General features: G+C 55.9%; 2 protein-coding genes across 3 annotated transcripts; one reads left to right on the top strand and one right to left on the bottom strand.

Moving 5' to 3' along the window:
• The first annotated feature begins 2158 nt into the window (after positions 1-2158).
• On the top strand, positions 2159-12573 carry Aebp1 (AE binding protein 1). Of its 2 annotated transcripts, none has more exons than XM_021211281.2 (21): positions 2159-2691; positions 4215-4553; positions 5098-5169; positions 5291-5362; positions 5471-5581; positions 5656-5724; positions 6737-6814; positions 7197-7277; positions 7383-7439; positions 7982-8091; positions 8162-8301; positions 8629-8713; positions 8807-8951; positions 9050-9135; positions 9382-9505; positions 9733-9929; positions 10026-10205; positions 10399-10750; positions 10837-10976; positions 11075-11174; positions 11570-12573. In XM_021211281.2, exons 1-21 carry the CDS (start codon positions 2445-2447, stop codon positions 12166-12168), a joined length of 3384 nt encoding a protein of 1127 aa, XP_021066940.1. In that variant the 5' UTR covers positions 2159-2444; the 3' UTR covers positions 12169-12573. The 2 variants fall into 2 exon arrangements, with proteins under 2 accessions (XP_021066940.1, XP_021066941.1); XM_021211282.1 differs by having other exon boundaries at positions 7386-7439; positions 11570-12420.
• Positions 12514-18506, bottom strand: Pold2 (DNA polymerase delta 2, accessory subunit). The gene is made up of 11 exons (XM_021211284.1): positions 18442-18506; positions 16965-17241; positions 15330-15451; positions 15036-15159; positions 14575-14689; positions 14284-14482; positions 13962-14042; positions 13689-13846; positions 13358-13485; positions 13002-13103; positions 12514-12748 (listed from the first exon to the last, which is right to left on the bottom strand). The coding sequence occupies exons 2-11, from the start codon at positions 17182-17184 to the stop codon at positions 12588-12590; spliced, it is 1410 nt and encodes a 469-aa protein (XP_021066943.1). The 5' UTR covers positions 17185-17241; positions 18442-18506; the 3' UTR covers positions 12514-12587.
• Positions 18507-19406: the final 900 nt, after the last annotated feature.

The following is a 19406-nucleotide window of genomic DNA, read 5'->3' as shown; positions in this document are numbered from 1 at the left end:
TTTGAGGCCAGCCTGGTCTACAGAGTGAGTTCCAGGCAGCCAGGGCTACAGAGAGAAACCCTGTCTCGAAAAACAACAACAACAACAAAAAAAAAAAAAAAAAAGAAAGAAAGAAAAAAAGAAAAAAGAAAGAAAGAAAGAAAGAAAGAAAGAAAGAAAGAAAGAAAGAAAGAGAAAGACTTCCTGAGGACGGGCTCCCTCGGGGGAGGACCACCAGCATAGCACTGTGCTCCCACCCACCTTTCTGGACTTTCAGTGGGGAGGCCTCAACCCCTCAGGCCTCCTGGGCCCAGCTCCTCACAGGCTCCCCTGCTCACATTCCTGTCAGTGACTCACTGAGGCTCAGGAAAAGGCTTTCTAGACCTTAGATTTTTTTTTTGTTTTCCATTTTTGAAATGGCTTCTGTTTTCCCTGGCAGAGACTATCCAGCCCAAATTCAGTCCAAGTATGACCCATGCCTAGGGAAGTGACATCCATGTCCCCTCATGCACCCTGTGGCATACCCAGCATGACACACTGGACCAGACTGGGGGCACGGAAGCCAATTCCCAGAACTGACTTTGAGCACAATGATTCAGAAGGTGACCGTGGTTGAGACTTGCTTCACTCTTGCTCTACAACCAGGCTGAAGTCTCTCATGGTGAGGCCTAGCTGGGAGAGGGTTGTCTCAGGGTGGGGGAGGGAGAGCAAAGCAGATGAGGACCAACAGCCTGTGGGATGCCAGGGCTGAACCTGTATGCTAGGCACAGTACAAAGTGGTCCATTTAGCCAGGCAGTGGTGGCACATGCCTTTAATCCCAGCACTTGGGAGGCAGAGGCAGGCGGATTTCTGAGTTCGAGGCCAGCCAGGTCTACAGAGTGAGTTCCAGGACAGCCAGGGCTACACAGAGAAACCTTGTCTCAGAAAAAAACACCCGAATAAACCAGAAAAGTGGTCCATTTAATATGCATATAGTAAGTTGTGGACACGGAGTTCCCCTGATGAGTCAGACAGCTATGAGGGCTGAGATGGGTTAGACACCCCCCCCCACCAGTTCTTGGCATAGTTTCGATGCTTCCTCAAGGAGAGCCAGAAAGGAGACTGCCGGGAGGGGCTCGTCCACTCCCTGAGAGCAGTGGGGTACAGAGCCCAGCCCCTGAAAATCTCCCCCATTTTTCTCCCTGTTCATGCTGGGCGGGGAGGGTGGGGGTGAGAGATTGAGGAGGTGGCCTCATGTTGGTGTTTCTTGACCTGCTTTTTCTTTTTTCTCTTCCAGCTGAGATGTAAACTCTCCCATGTCAATCATCCCGAGGCCGCTATTCTTCTCTATCAGAGTACCTCCCCACCTTGGTTGATAGCTGCCTGCCACTGCCCTGGACCTATGGCTACAAGCCCACGTTCACATCCTTAATCCTTCAGGGGTAAATGCTCTGGCATTCCCGGGCTTAGCTGTGATGGCCATTAGAACCAGCCAACCAACGTTTGTATTCTAGAAGCCAGTGGCAGACACCTTGGCACTTCGGCTGACGAATCCCGGGATCCTCTGGGGCTCCATGCACCCTCTAGGCCTGTGTGGTAGCTGAAGCTGTTGTAAACAATTTTTTGTTTTAACCGATTCTGGGTAGAGGAAGGAAAGAAATAGATATTACTCCACCTCGGGACCCGAGTCCTGAGCTCTGAAGTGGGGCACCTATCTTTATAAGGACAGCAGCTTGCTGAGAACAGCTTTTCACAGTTTCCCTCGCAAAAATTGGCTCCAAAGACCTGGGATGTTGGTGATAACTGGACGAAGGTGACACCTGCGCCAGCACACAGCAGGTGACACTTTGAAGAGCTAACCTCCAGAGCTCCAGAGAGTGGGAAGGAGGCGATCGCCAGTACGGGGGGGGGGGGGGGAAGAACGGGGGGGGGACGGACTACTCCCTCCCTCCCTTAGCAAGTTCCCTGGGCTCAGGGCAGAGGGCACAGCGGGTAGAGCATAGGTCTCCTTAGGCTCCGCACACTTCCTTTGCCATAACTCTTGCATTCTTTTCTCCCAGGCCTTCCTCCCCGCTAGGCGCCCTGCACCCAGACCCTCTAAGCTGGGCGCTGACGCTGCTATTAGTCCGGGCTCCGTGCTGCTCCGCCTCCCTCCCCCGCAGCCCCCGGTCCAAGACCGGCTCCTCCTCCTCCCCCTCCGGAAACCCGAAGCCCCCGCCCCGGCCAGGCCGTCGCAAGCGCTCTGGAGGGCGGTCCGCGTGAGAGCTAGCCACGCGGGGCAGGAGCGCCCAGTTGCCGCCGGAGCTGGGCCCGCTAGAACCTCTCCTGGAACCCCTCGTTCTCCTCGAATCTCCCTCTCCCACCGTTTTCTGGATACCCTTGACGTCCACGTTCCTTGCGCCCTTTCCCGCCCCCACGCGGGGCGCCGCCCCTGCCACCCAAGTCCCTGCCCAAGCCCACCCGGCTCCCGCGCGCGTCCAGAGCCATGGCTCCGGTGCGCACCGCATCCCTGCTCTGCGGCCTCCTGGCACTGCTGGCGCTGTGCCCCGAGGGGAGCCCACAGACAGTGCTGACGGACGACGAGATCGAGGAGTTCCTCGAAGGCTTCCTTTCGGAGCTGGAGACCCAGTCCCCGCCCCGGGAAGACGACGTGGAAGTCCAGCCGCTTCCCGAACCCACCCAGCGTCCCCGCAAATCCAAGGCAGGGGGCAAGCAGCGGGCAGATGCAGAAGGTGAGAACCTGGTGACATGAATGTTCATGTCATCAAGTGAGCATACAGGGGCTCTGGAGGGTCTAGCCATTTCCCATGCTGCCCCATGAGGAATGTCTCCCCAAGGCAAAGCAAGGCAACACAGTGCCAGGCGGCAGTTCTGTCCTGGAGTTTGGAGACCTGGAGGTGTGTGTACAGCAAAGGGTGGCGCTGGGCTTTTGAGGTCGCCCAAGTTCTTCATCCCAGGTCTCAAGAGATTGTAGGTTTGGACGAGAGGCGAATTGCGATTCACCTCCCTGTTGTTCGAACTGGCCTTCGTCTCTTAGTGGCAAGCTTCACGCCTAGACATCTGCCTGTCTCCTCTTCACCCACAGGAACACACACAGGGGAGCCGGGTAGGGAAGACTTCCAGGTGAAAGTGGGCAGTCTGAGATGGTCAGAACTAAGCGAGGTGATAGCATCCCAGAGACATGCAACCCAGAGCCTCTTATGTAATCATTGTCAGTAAATCTTAGCTGTTTTTCATGGCCCTCTGGAGAGTGGCAACGGATCTTGTGATCTCTCTCCCAGGAGACTGTAAGGCACCATTCATCATTCCTGAGGTCAGCCACTCCCCTCTCCGGCCCCCACTGCTGTAGATCTGTCCTGCTCTCCCTACCCCTCACCTCCCTGCACACTTTGCCTTCAGCAACTAAGACTTTCTGGGCATTGCCAAGTGACCCTGCTCCTGCTGCATGTTTTGCTGTGTTTCCCTGTGTTTCAGCCAGCTAGCTGCCTGTGTGTTTCCCATCTGCCATTACATTCTCCGCACGCAGCATTTGTAGCTCCTAGGGTGCTGGGAGGGTGGCCCCTGCTACTAGACTTCTCTGAGATGAGCCAGCACCGAGAACTACCTACCTGCCCCTCCCTCTGTCCTTGATAAGGGCCTCCGGTTGGTTCTGGATTTCAACGAGAACCTTTTGGGACTTCAAGACCTACTGAGTGACTGCCCACCTGCCTGCCTGCCTTCTTCCCATGGGGCAATGCTAGAGAACCAAACCCAGGGCCTTACATACCAGGGGACTGACTGGTCTAGTACAGATCTACATCTCCAGCCTGACTGAGTGTCCCTTTGAAGCGTTTCTTCTCCCTTGAAAGGAGGCTCTTGGAAGACCAAGCCACGGTCTTTAATTTGCCTGGCTGTTTGCTTGGGTAGCCCTGCTCTTTCAGGGACCTTCCATGCCCTGCACAGAACTGTGCAGACCTGTGAATTAGGGATTATGAGGACCCCGTGGAGGTTTGGGCAGACGGAGATGTCTCCCTATATGTCATGCCCCAAACTCACTACTTCAGAGCAGTCAAGAGTTGCTGCTGATCACTCTGGATGTGCAGACAGGAGGCCTGGACAAGGGTCTCATTCTACCGCTTGGGCAAATGGCTAACCTCAGTTTCCAGACCAGGGACTGACAGGTGCCCTCACACCCAGGCTCTGGGCATCCAGGGGGACCGTGTGGGCACACAGGTTGGGCTCTGATTGTCTGCTCCTGCATCTTCATCCTTGACAGTCCCTCCAGAAAAGAACAAAGACAAAGAAAAGAAAGGAAAGAAGGACAAAGGCCCCAAAGCCACAAAACACCTGGAGGGCTCTGCCAGGCCCACCAAGAAACCGAAGGAGAAGCCACCCAAGGCCACCAAGAAGCCCAAAGAGAAGCCACCCAAGGCCACCAAGAAGCCCAAGGAGAAGCCACCCAAGGCCACCAAGAAGCCTAAGGAGAAGCCACCCAAGGCCACTAAGAGACCCTCGGCAGGAAAGAAGTTCTCAACTGTGGCCCCCTTAGAAACACTGGAGCGGTTACTCCCCTCACCCTCCAACCCCAGCGCCCAGGAGCTACCACAGGAGAGAGGTTTGTAGCAGGATCTCTGGGGCTCTGTGACCTCTTCGAGGATGGAGAAATGAGAGATTCCTGGAACTCTGAGACAAGGGAATTTTGAGGCCTTGTCATTAACTTGGTGGCTTTCTCAGTGAGTTCTGTTATTGCTGCTCTTGGGCAGAGAGAAAGCCTGGGAGCTTATAGGTGAGAGCTCTGTCCCCTGGTTCCTCCTGCTTTCCTCATGTGGCATCAGCTTTATGGTAAGCGCCCCCACAAACAGCAGCATAGCTCTCTAGCCTCAGTGTACACTAGGACTATACTATATCCCATGGACTTTGGGATACTAAATACTGTCATTGTAGTTGGGGATCAAGTAGCTATTCCCTCCAGCCGGGGAGCAACAGGGGCTTCAGAGGTGGGGTGGAAGTGAGCTTCCTCTGCTTCTTTGGAGTGAGCTGTGGTCTTAGGAGGGTGTCTATAACATCCACAAAGGCTCTGATGCATTGTGGTCTTAGACTCTCGAGGTGGCCCAGGTAGGCCCCCCCTGTCATCCGTTCTCTGGACTTCTGTGTTGTAGACAGAACCTTCCCAAACGTCTGGCAAGGTCAAGGAGAAGAGACCCAGGTGGAGGCCAAGCAGCACCGGCCGGGTAAGCAGCTGTCGCCCTCTTGATTTCAGGGCGACTGGCCATACGGCCCTGCTACACCAAGAGGTCTCCTGGATGGAACCTTGGTAGGGTTGTCACCAGGCCACTGTTCTCTTCCCCTCAGAGCCAGAGGAGGAGACGGAGATGCCCACACTCGACTACAATGACCAGATAGAGAGGGAAGATTACGAGGACTGTAAGTAGGGACCTCCACCTGGGCATGGGCTAGACTCTGGCCTGGGCACCGAGGGTTCAACCTGTGGCCCACCCAGCATGGCTGCTCAGAATCTGCCTCCCCCCACAGTTGAGTACATCCGTCGCCAGAAGCAGCCCAGGCCAACACCCAGCAGGAAGAGGCTCTGGCCAGAGCGCCCCGAGGAGAAGACCGAAGAGCCAGAGGAAACAAAGGAAGTTGGTAGGATGGGAGGCAGCAGAGGGGGGTCAGGGTCAGAAGAGAGGCCCTGGCTCACTGCCATCCTACCTCCGCAGAGCCACCTCTGAAGCCCCTGCTGCCTCCGGACTATGGGGATAGCTACTTGATCCCCAACTATGATGACTGTGAGTATGTAGCATCTTCAAGTCCTTAGATGTACACAGATGGACATCTGGTGTGGAGAGTGTAGTCAGGACACTGGGCCTTCCCTACCTACAATCCTGACCCCTGACTTTGACACTAGGTGTGTCTCTAAGTCTCTTGGCCCTGTTACCCTATGTGGGCCCTGCCCTCCATACCCTGGGTTCTAGCAGGCGTCCTGCCATCTTACTGCATCTGCCTTCTCCAATGGGGTTGGCTCACAACTGGGCCTGCTTTCCCAGAGGCCTGCCAGCACTAGGGACCCCAGGCTACACTGGTACTGGGACCCCAAAGGTCATGCAGGCCACAAAAAGCTCAGGGGAGACATCCTACTGGACCTGAAGACTGGCTAATCTAACCAGAACCCCAGGGCCACTCAGGCCAGTAGACAGAACAGAAACAAAAACCAAGGGGGAAGCATCCAAAAAACTCCCATCCAACGATGATAAACTCAGAAATCAGCATCTTCACCTATAATAACCACAAAACCCAGATGGCTAAAGGCCAGCCTAAAAACACAGTCAATAAGAGCCAGGGCAACATGGCACTAGCAGAGCCCAGTTACCGACCACAGCAAGCCTGGGATAGCCTAAGACCGCTGGAGCACAAGAAAATGACCTTAAATCCAGGGGCTTGGCTGTTGGCCTTGGCGCACTCCTTTCCCAGATCCCAGTGGATCCTTCACATCTCTTCCTTTCTGGGTTTTAGACTTGTACAGGTCCTTACCACGTCCCTGCCTCAGACCCTTGGCCTCTGCCCAGATCGCAAAGTCTGACCTTTCTTGGCCACAAATAGTAGCTGCCACCCAGGCACCTGTCTTGTCCTGGTGCCACTCTCTGCCCATCTTCGATTCTTATTGGCTTGTGACCTCAGTCTTGGCTCTACCTCCTCTCCTCTCTCCTCTATTGTCAATGCTTGCCTTACGGCCTCCTGTGAGGTCGGGAGCCCAGAGCAGCATAGATCTGGGCCAGCTGACCCAGGCTTTCTCTCCTACAGTGGACTATTATTTCCCCCACCCTCCACCGCAGAAGCCTGATGCTGGACAAGAGGTGGACGAGGAAAAGGAAGAGATGAGTGAGTCAGAACAGGCAGATAGCATGCCAGGCTACCTCCTGAGGCCAGATGTGCCTACCAGATGTGCCCCCAGCTCAACTTGAATCCCTCAGTCCCCTGCTCAGCCTGACCCCTCCCCACATGCTCTCAGGTCAGCCTGACCCTCATGTATTCCTAGCTTAGCCTGAACCCCACCGCATAGCCCCGGCTCAGCCTGACCCCTCCTGCTTGCTTTTAGGTCAGCCTGACCGTCATGGAGCCCTAGCTCAAACCTGATCCTTCCATATGCCCCAGCTCAACCTGACACCCCTCCCCACGTATTCCCAGTTCAGCCTAGTCTCCCCTACTCCAGGCCCCGGGGCCAACCTGACTGGCCTCTTTTTTTAAATCTTACACGCCCCAGAGAAGCCCAAAAAGGAGGGCAGTAGCCCCAAGGAGGACACAGAGGACAAGTGGACCGTGGAGAAAAACAAGGACCACAAAGGTGCACGGGGCACCCATGGGGACAGCATTTGTTTTTTTGATGCTGTAGGCCCTTGGTTTTAACTCCTCCCCTTGTTGTTGTTGTTGTTGTTGTTGTTGTTGTTAGCAGGGCCCCGGAAGGGCGAGGAGCTGGAGGAGGAGTGGGCACCAGTGGAGAAAATCAGTGAGTAGGCTATGCGGAGGGTGAGGACCCACTCAGGACCATATATGGGACCCGATTCCTGGTGCAGCTTTGACCCCCAAGAAGCCCATCCGACCATAGACTCTTGCAGCATACAGCGGAGAGCCTCATGAGCTAAAGAGCCTTCCTCGGCTTCATGCACGCTCCTGCCTGAGGCTGACCTGCTTATGGGGGTTGGGGGACTTGTGGGGGGGGGGACAGAGCTTCTTGGTATCCAGCAGCTGGGTGATAGTAGGAGGGGGCAGGGCCTCAAGGGAGAGAAGCAGGTTTCATTTGGAAGCCACCATACAGATGGTCTCAACTGGGTGAAGTCCCTGGGGACCTGGATTTATCATAAGTCTTGAGGATCAGCATCTCATTCTGTAGATGGCAGGGGAAGCAGGCTTGGGGCAGATTGGCTCCTGGCCTGATCTGAGTCGGCTGGCACCCACGTATAAGTGGTATGGGCTGTAGGCTTGTTGGCACTGGATTAATGGAGGGAGGCTTGCGTCTGAGCCGCTAGCCCACGGCGTGTACCTCTGCAGAGTGCCCGCCTATTGGGATGGAGTCACACCGTATTGAGGACAACCAGATCCGTGCCTCCTCTATGCTGCGCCATGGCCTCGGAGCCCAGCGGGGCCGGCTCAACATGCAGGTGGGTGAGTGGGCTGTCCATCTGCAGCGGGCCAGGCTCCTCTGCCCATGCTCAGCCTCCCCTCCAACAGGCTGGTGCCAACGAAGATGACTACTATGACGGGGCATGGTGTGCAGAGGACGAGTCGCAGACCCAGTGGATAGAGGTGGACACCCGAAGGACGACTCGGTTCACGGGCGTCATCACTCAGGGCCGGGACTCCAGCATCCAGTATGTCAATGGGCTTTTGGGCAGGGGGCAGGGGGCCCAGCATCTCTCTCTGAGTCCCATGTGGGGCATTCAGGACAGCCCTTGGCCTGAACTGGGAAGGCCAGAAAATCAATGAGGGCCCAACCAAGTCTCCATCCCTCAGTCATGGCTACTCAGTCCACACGTTCAGATGGGCAGACAGGCTTTGCAGCAGCAAGTGCCCATGGCCAGACAGTCACAGAATCTGGCTCCCGGGATCCAGGTCATGCTCCATAGCCCTGTTAGCCTAGAAGTAGGTCTCGGGGCATTAGAGCCTCGGGTGGGAGCAGCTTTGTGTCTGCTCCACAGTGACGACTTCGTGACTACCTTCTTCGTGGGCTTCAGCAATGACAGCCAGACCTGGGTGATGTACACCAATGGCTACGAGGAAATGGTGGGTGCCAGAGAGCTGCTAGGCTCTCACGGTTGGATCCGGGAGGACCCTTGGGAGGGGCAGGCTGGGACACAGAGGCCTGCTTCTCTCTAGACCTTCCATGGGAATGTGGACAAGGACACACCCGTGCTGAGCGAGCTCCCCGAGCCAGTTGTGGCCCGTTTCATCCGCATCTATCCACTCACTTGGAACGGTAGCCTGTGCATGCGCCTGGAGGTGCTGGGCTGCCCCGTGACCCGTGAGTGAAGGGGGGGGCTGCCTGTGATTTGGGGGGTAGCTGCGTGTGTTTTGGGTATGGCCAACTGGTCCAGGCCCTGTATGCCTGCTCTCCTGCAGCTGTCTACAGCTACTACGCACAGAACGAGGTGGTAACTACGGACAGCCTGGACTTCCGGCACCACAGCTACAAGGACATGCGTCAGGTTAGGAACCCAAGTCACAGGCTGGGATGGGCCCTGCTGGGGTACAGGAGAGCTTATACTTACTTACCCCTGTCCTTACTATTAAAGGCATAGTCTCCCCTCAAGGAATCTTGGTCGCTTTAGGGAGGAAACTAGTACCTGGGGGCATCTGAGAGGGGCTGGAGTTACCTGCCTCTTCCCATAGAACCCACCAGGGGAGCAGCATCCCGGTCAGTGACCAGTGACGTCATGTCTCCTCCCTGCCAGCTGATGAAGGCTGTCAATGAGGAGTGTCCCACAATCACCCGCACCTACAGCCTGGGCAAGAGTTCACGAGGGCTCAAGATCTACGCGATGGAAATCTCGGACAACCCTGGGGAACATGAGCTGGGTGAGAGCCGGGGGACATTGCTTCTGCCAATGGCCAGAGCACCAGGGTCCTGCACTGCTGTGATCCTGCTGGGCCTGTGCAGTGGATAGGCCGCACTCAATCACCCTCTCCTGCCTGACCTGGAAACCCCAGGGGATCCAGGCTTGCCTTGCTGAACACCACAAGCCTCCTTCGTCGCCCCCAGGTTTCACCAGGCTCACTGCCTGCTGTGGCTCCTGTCTTTGCAGGGGAGCCCGAGTTCCGCTACACAGCTGGGATCCACGGCAATGAGGTGCTAGGCCGAGAGCTCCTGCTCCTCCTCATGCAGTACCTGTGCCAGGAGTACCGCGATGGGAACCCGAGAGTGCGCAACCTGGTGCAGGACACGCGCATCCACCTGGTGCCCTCGCTGAACCCTGATGGCTATGAGGTGGCAGCGCAGATGGTGCGCTCAGCGTGGGGCTGGCGAGCGGTGGGCGGAGCTCGGAGGCAGGGGCTCCTTGACTTCCCATCCCGTAGTGACCAGTGGTTTCCCTTGCAGGGCTCAGAGTTTGGGAACTGGGCACTGGGGCTGTGGACCGAGGAGGGCTTTGACATCTTCGAGGACTTCCCAGATCTCAACTCTGTGCTCTGGGCAGCTGAGGAGAAGAAATGGGTCCCCTACAGGGTCCCGAACAATAACTTGCCAATCCCCGAACGTTACCTGTCCCCAGATGCCACGGTGAGAGGTGCACCCTGGCTTGCTGAGCCGTGGCAGGCCTTGGGGGGGGGGGTAGCATGTTGGGGAGGGGGTTGCTGACAGAAAGCTGAGGTGACGACACAGAGACCCTGGAGGGCAAGAGGAAGATCAGACGGCCATGGATAGGATGTGCTCACAGATGGAAGGGGACATGGCTCATACCACCCACCCCTAGGTCTCCACAGAAGTCCGGGCCATTATTTCCTGGATGGAGAAGAACCCCTTTGTGCTGGGTGCAAATCTGAACGGTGGTGAGCGGCTTGTGTCTTACCCCTATGACATGGCCCGGACACCTAGCCAGGAGCAGCTGTTGGCTGAGGCACTGGCAGCTGCCCGTGGAGAAGATGATGACGGGGTATCTGAGGCCCAGGAGACTCCGGATCACGCCATTTTCCGCTGGCTGGCCATCTCGTTTGCCTCTGCCCACCTCACCATGACGGAGCCCTACCGAGGAGGGTGCCAAGCCCAGGACTACACCAGCGGCATGGGCATTGTCAACGGGGCCAAGTGGAATCCTCGCTCTGGGAGTAAGCCTGGGAAGAGTTTGGGAAAGGCTCGAGGAAGGGATGGGGAGAAGATGACCATAGGTCTGTCTGTCTGTCTGTCCGTCCAGCTTTCAATGACTTCAGCTACCTGCACACAAACTGTCTGGAGCTCTCCGTATACCTGGGCTGTGACAAGTTCCCCCACGAGAGCGAGCTGCCCCGAGAGTGGGAGAACAACAAAGAAGCGTTGCTCACCTTCATGGAGCAGGTGGGGTACCCTGGGCTGCACAGAGGCGGCGTGAAGCTTGGGAGGGGCGTAGACATCCAATCTCTATGTGGGCTTCCACCACGTCTCCCTTTCTGAAGGTGCACCGTGGCATTAAGGGCGTGGTGACAGATGAGCAAGGCGTCCCCATTGCCAATGCCACCATCTCCGTGAGTGGCATCAACCACGGCGTGAAGACAGGTATTTGCATGTGCTTTTTTTTTTTTTTTTTTTTTTTTTTTAAGGGTATCACCATGTACCTCTGGCTGGCTCGGAACCTGCTGTATAGCCCAGGCTAGCCTTAACTTCATAGCCCTTGAGTACTGAGGTTAGAGCTTGTGTCACGACACCTGGTTCTTACGTGTACAGCTTTACCTGCCTTCTCGGGTGGGGCTCTCCTTGTCCTCTCAAAGTAGTAGCGAGGCTCCCCAGACAGCAAGGCAAGCCGGTCTATGTAGCGAGTCTCTGGCCTTCTGGACCCTGCCCAGGACTCAGGAGGACAGGGTGTGGAGAGATATCTGAGGACTGGGCCTGGGGAATCTAAGAGGGCAGGGCTTGGAGACCCTGGGATAATCAGGTACACTTTCCCTATACAGCAAGTGGAGGTGACTACTGGCGCATTCTGAACCCGGGTGAGTACCGTGTGACAGCTCATGCAGAGGGTTACACCTCGAGTGCCAAGATCTGCAACGTGGACTACGATATTGGGGCCACCCAGTGCAACTTTATCCTGGCTCGATCCAATTGGAAGCGCATTCGGGAGATCTTGGCTATGAACGGGAACCGTCCCATTCTCCGAGTTGACCCCTCACGACCCATGACCCCCCAACAGCGGCGCATGCAGCAGCGCCGTCTACAGTACCGGCTCCGCATGAGGGAACAGATGCGGCTGCGTCGCCTCAATTCTACAGCAGGCCCTGCCACAAGCCTCGCTCCTGCCCCTACGCCTCCCCCTTCCCCTACACCAGCCATTACCTCGAGGCCTTGGGAAGTTCTACCTACTACTACCGCAGGCTGGGAGGAGTCGGAGACTGAGACCTACACAGAAGTAGTGACAGAGTTTGAGACAGAGTATGGGACTGACCTAGAGGTGGAGGGGATAGAGGAGGAGGAGGAGGAGGAAGAGATGGACACAGGCCTCACATTTCCATTCACAACAGTGGAGACCTACACGGTGAACTTTGGGGACTTCTGAGACTGGGATCTCAAAGCCCTGCCCAATTCAAACTAAGGCAGACTCTCCCAAGCCTTGCTGGAAGACATAGCCATCAGATGTCCCTGGGTGGACCCCACTCCCCCAGAATGGGACATCAAAGCCACTGGGACCCCAAAACCAGAGTCTATGCGGACTCTGGTCTACCCGCCCCAGTTCTACCTGCCAGTCTTTGGGAGGGGCAGGTGAGGAAGCCAATGTCACACACCAATAAAACAAGCTCATGACATCACCTTCCCCTGTTCTGACTGGCTGGACAAGAGGCTGGCTTGCTGGCTGCTCTCCCCACCTGTCCCATCCCACACATGCCCAAGTGCACGAGGTTAGGACCTGTGAAAAATTCATGTTTTATTTACAGGGCTTGCATTGCACGGGTGATGTCTTGAGCCCGCTGCCTCTCACTAGGGACCCAGCCCCAGGTCCTCCAGGTCCTCCTGCTCCGCCCCGAAGCCCGCGAAGCTGATAGGCTGGCAAGCCAGGCTGCGTAGGTTCACCAGGCAGGCCGTCTGGGTGGAGCTGAAGTCAGGAACAGCCACCAACAACACTACCTGGTCCTCAGGACCTGCAGAACAGTCAGATGGGGCCCGTCTCAGGTTCTGGGTAGGACCTGCCTTATAGGGAAGCCCCCAGAAAGAACAGCCACGGTGGGACCACGTGCTCAGAGCCACCTGAGACCCTCTCTAGTCAGCTACACCATGTCACACACAACAGCCACTGCACACACTACTGAATCCGGGAGGGACCTTTGTACCCAGGGGAGGAAAAAAAATGTCCCTCACAGCTCAGGCCCGGAGCCCCCGAAAGATAAAACTTACCTCGGATGATTTTGGAACCAAAGCTGGGGGTGTTGCCACAGAAGTAGACATGAGGGCATTCCGGAAAGATGAACGGATCGGTTTTGTAGAAGGGGTAGCACCCTGGAGAAAGGCCTGTTGTTGAGCTGTCCTGCTAAGGGGTTCCTCCCTTCCCACTGAATGCCAACAGCACCCCGTCTGTGACAAAAGTGCTCTGTGGAAGTGGGGGCTGTATGCTCCTAGTCTGTATGGGAGCGTCACTGGCCACGGGCGGAATCAACATTCCAGGGCGGTTGTCAAAACAGCGCTTCTGAATACGCGGTTGTGCTGGGAACCCACCCCAGGGGACCCCTTGGTCCCACACGTGTAGCTGATACCTAGAGTGTCTGGAGCCGTGGGGCTGATGTGACGAACCCGCAGGGTCCACTCTAGGATCTCTAAGTAGTCTTCCATGCTGCTATACCGGAAGATATCACTCACATTCTGTCCAGACGTCCCCAGGAACCTGCAAGGCAAAGGCTCTGCTGACTGTGGAGTGTGTGTGTGTGTGTGTGTGTCGGGGGGGAGGGCTATCACTATCACCCCACCCACAGAGACTATCTGAGATCCCACCTGATGGCAGGAGCAAGGCAGACAGATGCCAGGAGGGCCTTCTGCAGCCCTGCGCCCGCCCACCTCCTCTGCCCCCAGGCCTCGCACTGTCTCTACCTTACTCCATCAATGGTGGCTTGGTATGGGTTGGTGACCAGCTGGAGTGTGGAGTAGGCAGTGGCCAGCGGGAACATGCAGGGGTGCAGGGGCTGCTGCGGGAGTGTATAGTTGGTCGGATCAAACTCGCCTGGCATCACATCCACGGGTACCGAGGCCTGGAGGGCATAAGGCAGGGAGAGCTCACAGGCCTCCTACTCCAGCCACCCTCCCCATCCAACAGCAGCTTCCCCATCTGGACGTCTGCTGCCCGCCAGCCCCCAGGTTGCTTACGCTCAGTTGCAGAAGGATCTCGTCCAGCATTTTGACTGCCTCCACGCTGGCTGCCTGGGTTTTCTTGGTGAGGTATTTGGCCTGGGAGAAGAGGCCCAATATAGTCAGGTCCTCGGCGAGGCTGACTGGGGGGACACCCAGAGCCCACCAGGGACCCTGGCCAGCAGCAGGTAGACAGGGCACGTAGGGAGTGGTTGACAGGCCTCGAACTCCACCCTAGTCCCCATATCTTCAGGGAGTGGGGCTTTTGGAGGACAGCCCTGGAGCATCAGACCCGGCCAGCCATGTTTCCAGGCCAGGGCTGAGCAGCTGGACGCCATACCTTGTTGATGGAGTCTCTGCTCTGGGTGTTATGGCTGAGCAGGTTGCCTGCGAGGATGACTCGAGAGACATGGGCAGCACTGCACTGTTCTCCTTCGTCCCCAAGCTGTCCCGTCACCACGTCCACCAGCAGCTGGGTGCCCAGGAGGCTCTCCCCGCCACCGCCGCCCAGGCCCAGTCCGGATACCAGTAGCACGAATCTGCAGAGGAAGGTGAGGCCTTACGGGCTGCTGGAGGGAAGAGGCATGTCCTCCCAACACAGGCCCTGGGGTACCCGAGCGGGGCTCCTCACCTGTCTGTGTCAAGTGGGGGTACCGGCTTCTGTGGAGCCAGGTCAGCAAAGCAGTGGTCTTCAACCTGAAACTTGCCGTCGTCTTTCGCAGAGCCCAACACGGCCAAGACCGTTCCTGGAGAAAGGAGAAGTCAGAGCCCCACGGTAGCCTCTGAGACTCCCCTACTGCCTAGCCGCCCCACTCAGCCACTCCAGGAATCTTAGGACTGACGCCTACTTCCCGAGCTTACTGCTTTTGGGTAGAGACAGACAGACTGACCGCCCAGATGGTCATCCTCGGACAAGCAGCCTCCGACCATGTGAACACAGACCTACTTCCAAGGCCTCTGGTGTACCAGCCTTTGACGCAGAGGCAACCCCCTGAGATGTTGGTTGCTATGGGCATCTCCAAACGCACCGTTGCTAAGCCACGCGCAGTCACCCTCATCTCAGGATCCCCACCGCATCCCTGCGGCTCCCACCTGTGACCAGCTTTGACATGTCAATGGTGCCTTTCAGTTTGATACGCTGCAGCTCATCTTCTAAGACCAGCTCGTCATCCGGGTGGATGTATTTGCTCCGAGGAGGCTGGGGGATCAGGTTGTGCTGGGAGACAGATGGAAGGCAGTCTTAGAGCCCACGTCGCCACGGCTTCTGTGTTACGAAGTGGCACTACAATCCCTGCCTGCCTGGATTGGCTTTCTCATGCCCCACAGTCAGAGGCCCAGCCTCAACCCACCGGACAAGGTTGGCACATCAGGGGTGGAAAGGCTCACCTCCTCGCTGATCTCCCGCAGGATGGAGGGTTGGAGGGGCATGGCTTTGAACAGCGTGCCCACCACACAGCACTGCTCCCCGGGCTGCAGCTCACACAACTTCTTCACTTCAACTCGGCTGCCTGGACACGAGGGCATAGAGTCAGGCGACGAAACCCTACCCCGAAGACACGCACAGAGGATAAAAGGGCTCTGGGCGGAATGGGACCTTGACACCAAACATCCAAAGAGGCTGGGAAGGTCCGAGGCAAGGCCACGGGAAGACAGGGAACAAGCTCAGGGACTCCTGTAGCCACCAGGAGCCACAGTGGTTCTCAACGTGTGGGTTGTGACCCTTTGGGGGTCAAATGATCCTTTCACAGGGGTTGCATATCAGATATTTATATTACAATTCAGAACAGTACAAAAATCACAGCTGTGAAGCAATAATGAAAATAACGTTACAGTCGGGGTCGCCACAACACGAGGAACTGCATTAAAGGGCCGCAGCACTAGGAAGGCAGAGAAGCACTATTCTATAAGAAATCAGCCCTGTTAACTTGATTTCAGACTTTACACCTCCAGAACCATAGAAGAATAAATGTGTGTTGTCCTAAGTCCCCTGTGTACAGCACTTCTTCGCCATGGACATGGGAAGTAACTGAAGTATATTACCTACATGTCTGTCACATGCTCTGTGCTAACAACTACCGTGTCCTTAAGACTCTGTAGTCTTTTATTTTTTTTCCAGACAGGGTCTTATGACATAACTCTGTCTGTCCTGGAACTCACTCCATAGACCAGGCTGGCCTTGAACTCACGGGGACCCACCTGCCTCCGCCTCCCAGCACTAAGATTAAAGGCCTAGCTAAGACTTTGGATTCTCACGTGCCAGGCCCTGCTCTGCCCAATCCTTCACCTCTGTGTCCCCTCCACCCTGGCCCACTCTATTCCCTGTGGAGTCAGCAGCCTTGTTCATTCAGCGTCCCCAGGAGGAAAACCAGAACATGTGTGAAGGCTCCACACGCCCGGCAGGAAAGATGTGGAAAGCCACGCTGGGCAGGAAGAAGGAAAGTAAGTTCCAGGGATTCATCAGCACAGACCAATCCTGGGAGCAACTGCTGAGGAGGCAGGGTGAAGCGGAGGCTGGGCAAGAACCACACTCATGCCCTGGAAGAGCCAGGAACATGCCTCAGAGCTCCACCCAGAGCTCCATCCACAGAAGGGGACTGACACCACATGGAAGCATTGGGTGCCAACATAAACAGCAGATTCCACCACTCCCACCTGTGGCTCTGCTATGGTCTGGGTGTGGTCCAGCCCTCAAAGACCAAGGTGCCCAGCCTGCCGCTATGAGCAGCTCTCTAGCTAGAGGGTGCACACCAGTGACCAATTCACACTGAAGACATCGAGGATAGGAAAACCATTTCCTCCATGGATGGAGCAGCAGCCTCCACTGACAGAACCTAGCCCTTACCTCTGACCAGCCTCTGGGCCAAACCCAACTTTAACCACACGGGTTAATTTAATCCTCGCTTTAAAGAAGCAGCAGAGAGCTGAAGAGGCCATTTCCATGGTAACTGGAAAGTATTCCAGGTTAAATGAGGTCCTAGTTCTAGGTGCTGGGCTGCTGAGAGCAACGTACCCCAAGCTTACCCCAGCGTTGCTGCGCCCGGCTCACCAGGAACGGTCTCATCTGGATGAGGCGGGTGGCATAAATATGGGCGTACTGCCGGTTAAAGCTGCGCTCTCCCAGTCGGAAGGGTTGTGAGGAGTTGGTGTAAGTTGCCACAGGTACCCGGGCAAAGGTGGCATTGCTGGCGGAGGGCGGGGAGAGCAGAGTGTGGGCCCTCTGTGCCGCCTGCTCTGAGAACATGGCGGCACTCCTGGCTTGTTTGGTCCAAGCAGCTGTGTCCAGGCCAAGGAGTTAAAACTGCAGAGACACAGAAAAGCATTCCTGCAATCCCTCCCGGTACCCAAAGCTCCCCTGGTGTCCCAACCACACCGTCCACAATGTGCACACACGACCAGAGGTGTCACCCCATAACCTAGTCAGATACAACCTGGAGCTTGCTCCAAACCTTGTTCATCACCTCCTCCTCTCCATATTTCTACCCACTCACCAGGGTCTCAAATTCTGCATACCCTCAAATGGAATTATTGATCTGCCTCTGCTCAGCTCCCTGGGACCTGCGCTACCTCTGGGAATGCTGTCAGGCATCACTGAAGAAGCCTGTCATAATATAATTAGTGATAAAAATAAAGCATCAAGCTGTCCCTGTTTTGCTCAAAACTCACCAAAGGTTGCTTTTCAGTAAATAAAACCCCAAGTTCTTACCATGACCTGTAAGGTCAGCTCTGGGCCTGTAAGAACAGTCCCCCCACCCCCACCCGTTTCTCCTTCCAAGTGTACCTTCCACAGCAGGGTCTTCAAGTCGAGGCCTCTCTACTCCTGCTGGGTCCTTTCTTTCCCCAAGGCTTACTGGCTCTTCCCTTTCAAGTCTTTCCTTAAACTCACCTTCCCATATCTAATTAACTGCATTTGCTACATCAATTATCATCTCTCAACTGCATCAGTTATCATCTCTCAAGCATTTACTTTGCCTCCTCCAACTGCAGCCTAAGCTCCGGCAGGGCAGAGGTGTGTTTTCTTCAAGGATGTATTGCACCCCAGGCCCACTATGCTGTTCTTGGGGGATGGATGCACAGCGGATTTTAGTATACAGTATAAAGTATTTCAACACACTCTTCATGCGTAGTTGAGATGACAACAGACTAGATGTAGTAATGGAAGTTTTGAACACAGCTTTCTTTTTCATTTTACTTTTTTGGTAAAGCTATTACAAAGTTCAAATTCCCCTAGCGGGCTCGGCAGCTCTGGCTTAGGGAGCGGACCCTATGAATTTGCCAAACGGACGCATGTAAACTCAATGTAAGTCAAACACGCGCGGTGGTGGCAGCGGCCCACACGGTGCTTCGGGCCGGACGCGACGGGAGACCTGCCCCGAGGCAGACGCGCCCAGCTCGGGCCCACGTTGCAGTCCGAAGCACCCTCCAGGACCCCGGCCCGCTGTCCAGGTAGCCCCCAGTCTGACCCAGGACCCACGCTGACCCCGCTCAGCAGCACACTCACCGCGCCACGCCGCATCCCGCCAATCTCCGCGCGCCCGTCCCGCCCATCGGCGCATCCGGCCAATCGCCTCCCGCCCCACCCCGTCCATCGCTGCACGCTTCATCTAGCCAATCCCCGTGCGCCCCGCCTCTGGACCGAGGAAACGCGAAGCCACGCCTCCGGTTCCCCGGACAACCCTCACCTAGCACTGGGTTTACCGTGCGCATGCGGTGTTTGCCGCTGGGCTTCATCGGGTGAACGCCCTGGGTAGCATGGGCCGTTGTGAGGCTGGGCGCCAGGCTGGCTCATCCCACTCTCCCCGAGCGCTGGTGGTCTGGTGGCTCCTGTGTAGACGAAGCTTCCCTCCCACTCTATCCTGCGCTGTGATTCTCACTCTGGCTTCTCAGATTCCCTTGGAAGCATGAACAATTTCTCCCATCTCACAGGCAGGGAAACTGAGGCAAAATGACCCAGCTAGTGAGAAAAGCTGGGATTCACAGTAAGACACCCTGACTGCAAGTACATCAGTCTTCACTGGTAACATTGTTCCTTTTTTAAAAAATGCCTAATTACTCAGTGTGAAACTTACTACTTAAGGTAGTGTTCTTCTTAGTAAGTAAGTTTGTTTTATTTTGAATTTATTTTGTTTTGGTTTTTGTGTGTGGGTGTTTTGCCTGCATGCATGTCTGTGTCTTATGTGAGGACAGCGTCCTCGGAGGCCAGAAGAGAGTGTCACTTGATACTGGAGTTACAAATGGTTGTGAGCCATTCAGTCGGGCTGGGAGCCCAACACCATGGCTCTGAAAGAGCTCTCAAGGGAGCTCTCTCCAGCCCCTTGTTTCTGTTTTTGTTTGTTTTTGTTTTTTGAGACAATGTTTCCCTCGTTTCTGTTCTAATAATGAATTAAATCTTTTTTTTTTTTTTTTTTTTTTTTTGGTTTTTCGAGACAGGGTTTCTCTGTATAGCCCTGGCTGTCCTGGAACTCA

The sequence above is a fragment of the Mus pahari genome, chromosome 13, assembly GCF_900095145.1.
Source record: "Mus pahari chromosome 13, PAHARI_EIJ_v1.1, whole genome shotgun sequence".
NCBI lineage: Eukaryota > Metazoa > Chordata > Mammalia > Rodentia > Muridae > Mus > Mus pahari.
This window is presented reverse-complemented; position numbering and strand designations above follow the sequence as displayed.

Coding starts and splice junctions, on each gene's coding strand:
- Aebp1 (XM_021211281.2), top strand. CDS start 2,445: ATGGCTCCGGTGCGCACCGCATCCCTGCTCTGCGGCCTCCTGGCACTG. Junction 4,554..5,097: donor GGAGCTACCACAGGAGAGAG/GTTTGTAGCAGG, acceptor TCTGTGTTGTAG/ACAGAACCTTCCCAAACGTC. Junction 11,175..11,569: donor CAACCACGGCGTGAAGACAG/GTATTTGCATGT, acceptor TTCCCTATACAG/CAAGTGGAGGTGACTACTGG.
- Pold2 (XM_021211284.1), bottom strand. CDS start 17,184: ATGTTCTCAGAGCAGGCGGCACAGAGGGCCCACACTCTGCTCTCCCCG. Junction 15,160..15,329: donor TGCGGGAGATCAGCGAGGAG/GTGAGCCTTTCC, acceptor TCTGTCTCCCAG/CACAACCTGATCCCCCAGCC. Junction 13,104..13,357: donor CACGGCTCCAGACACTCTAG/GTATCAGCTACA, acceptor GCCTTTCTCCAG/GGTGCTACCCCTTCTACAAA.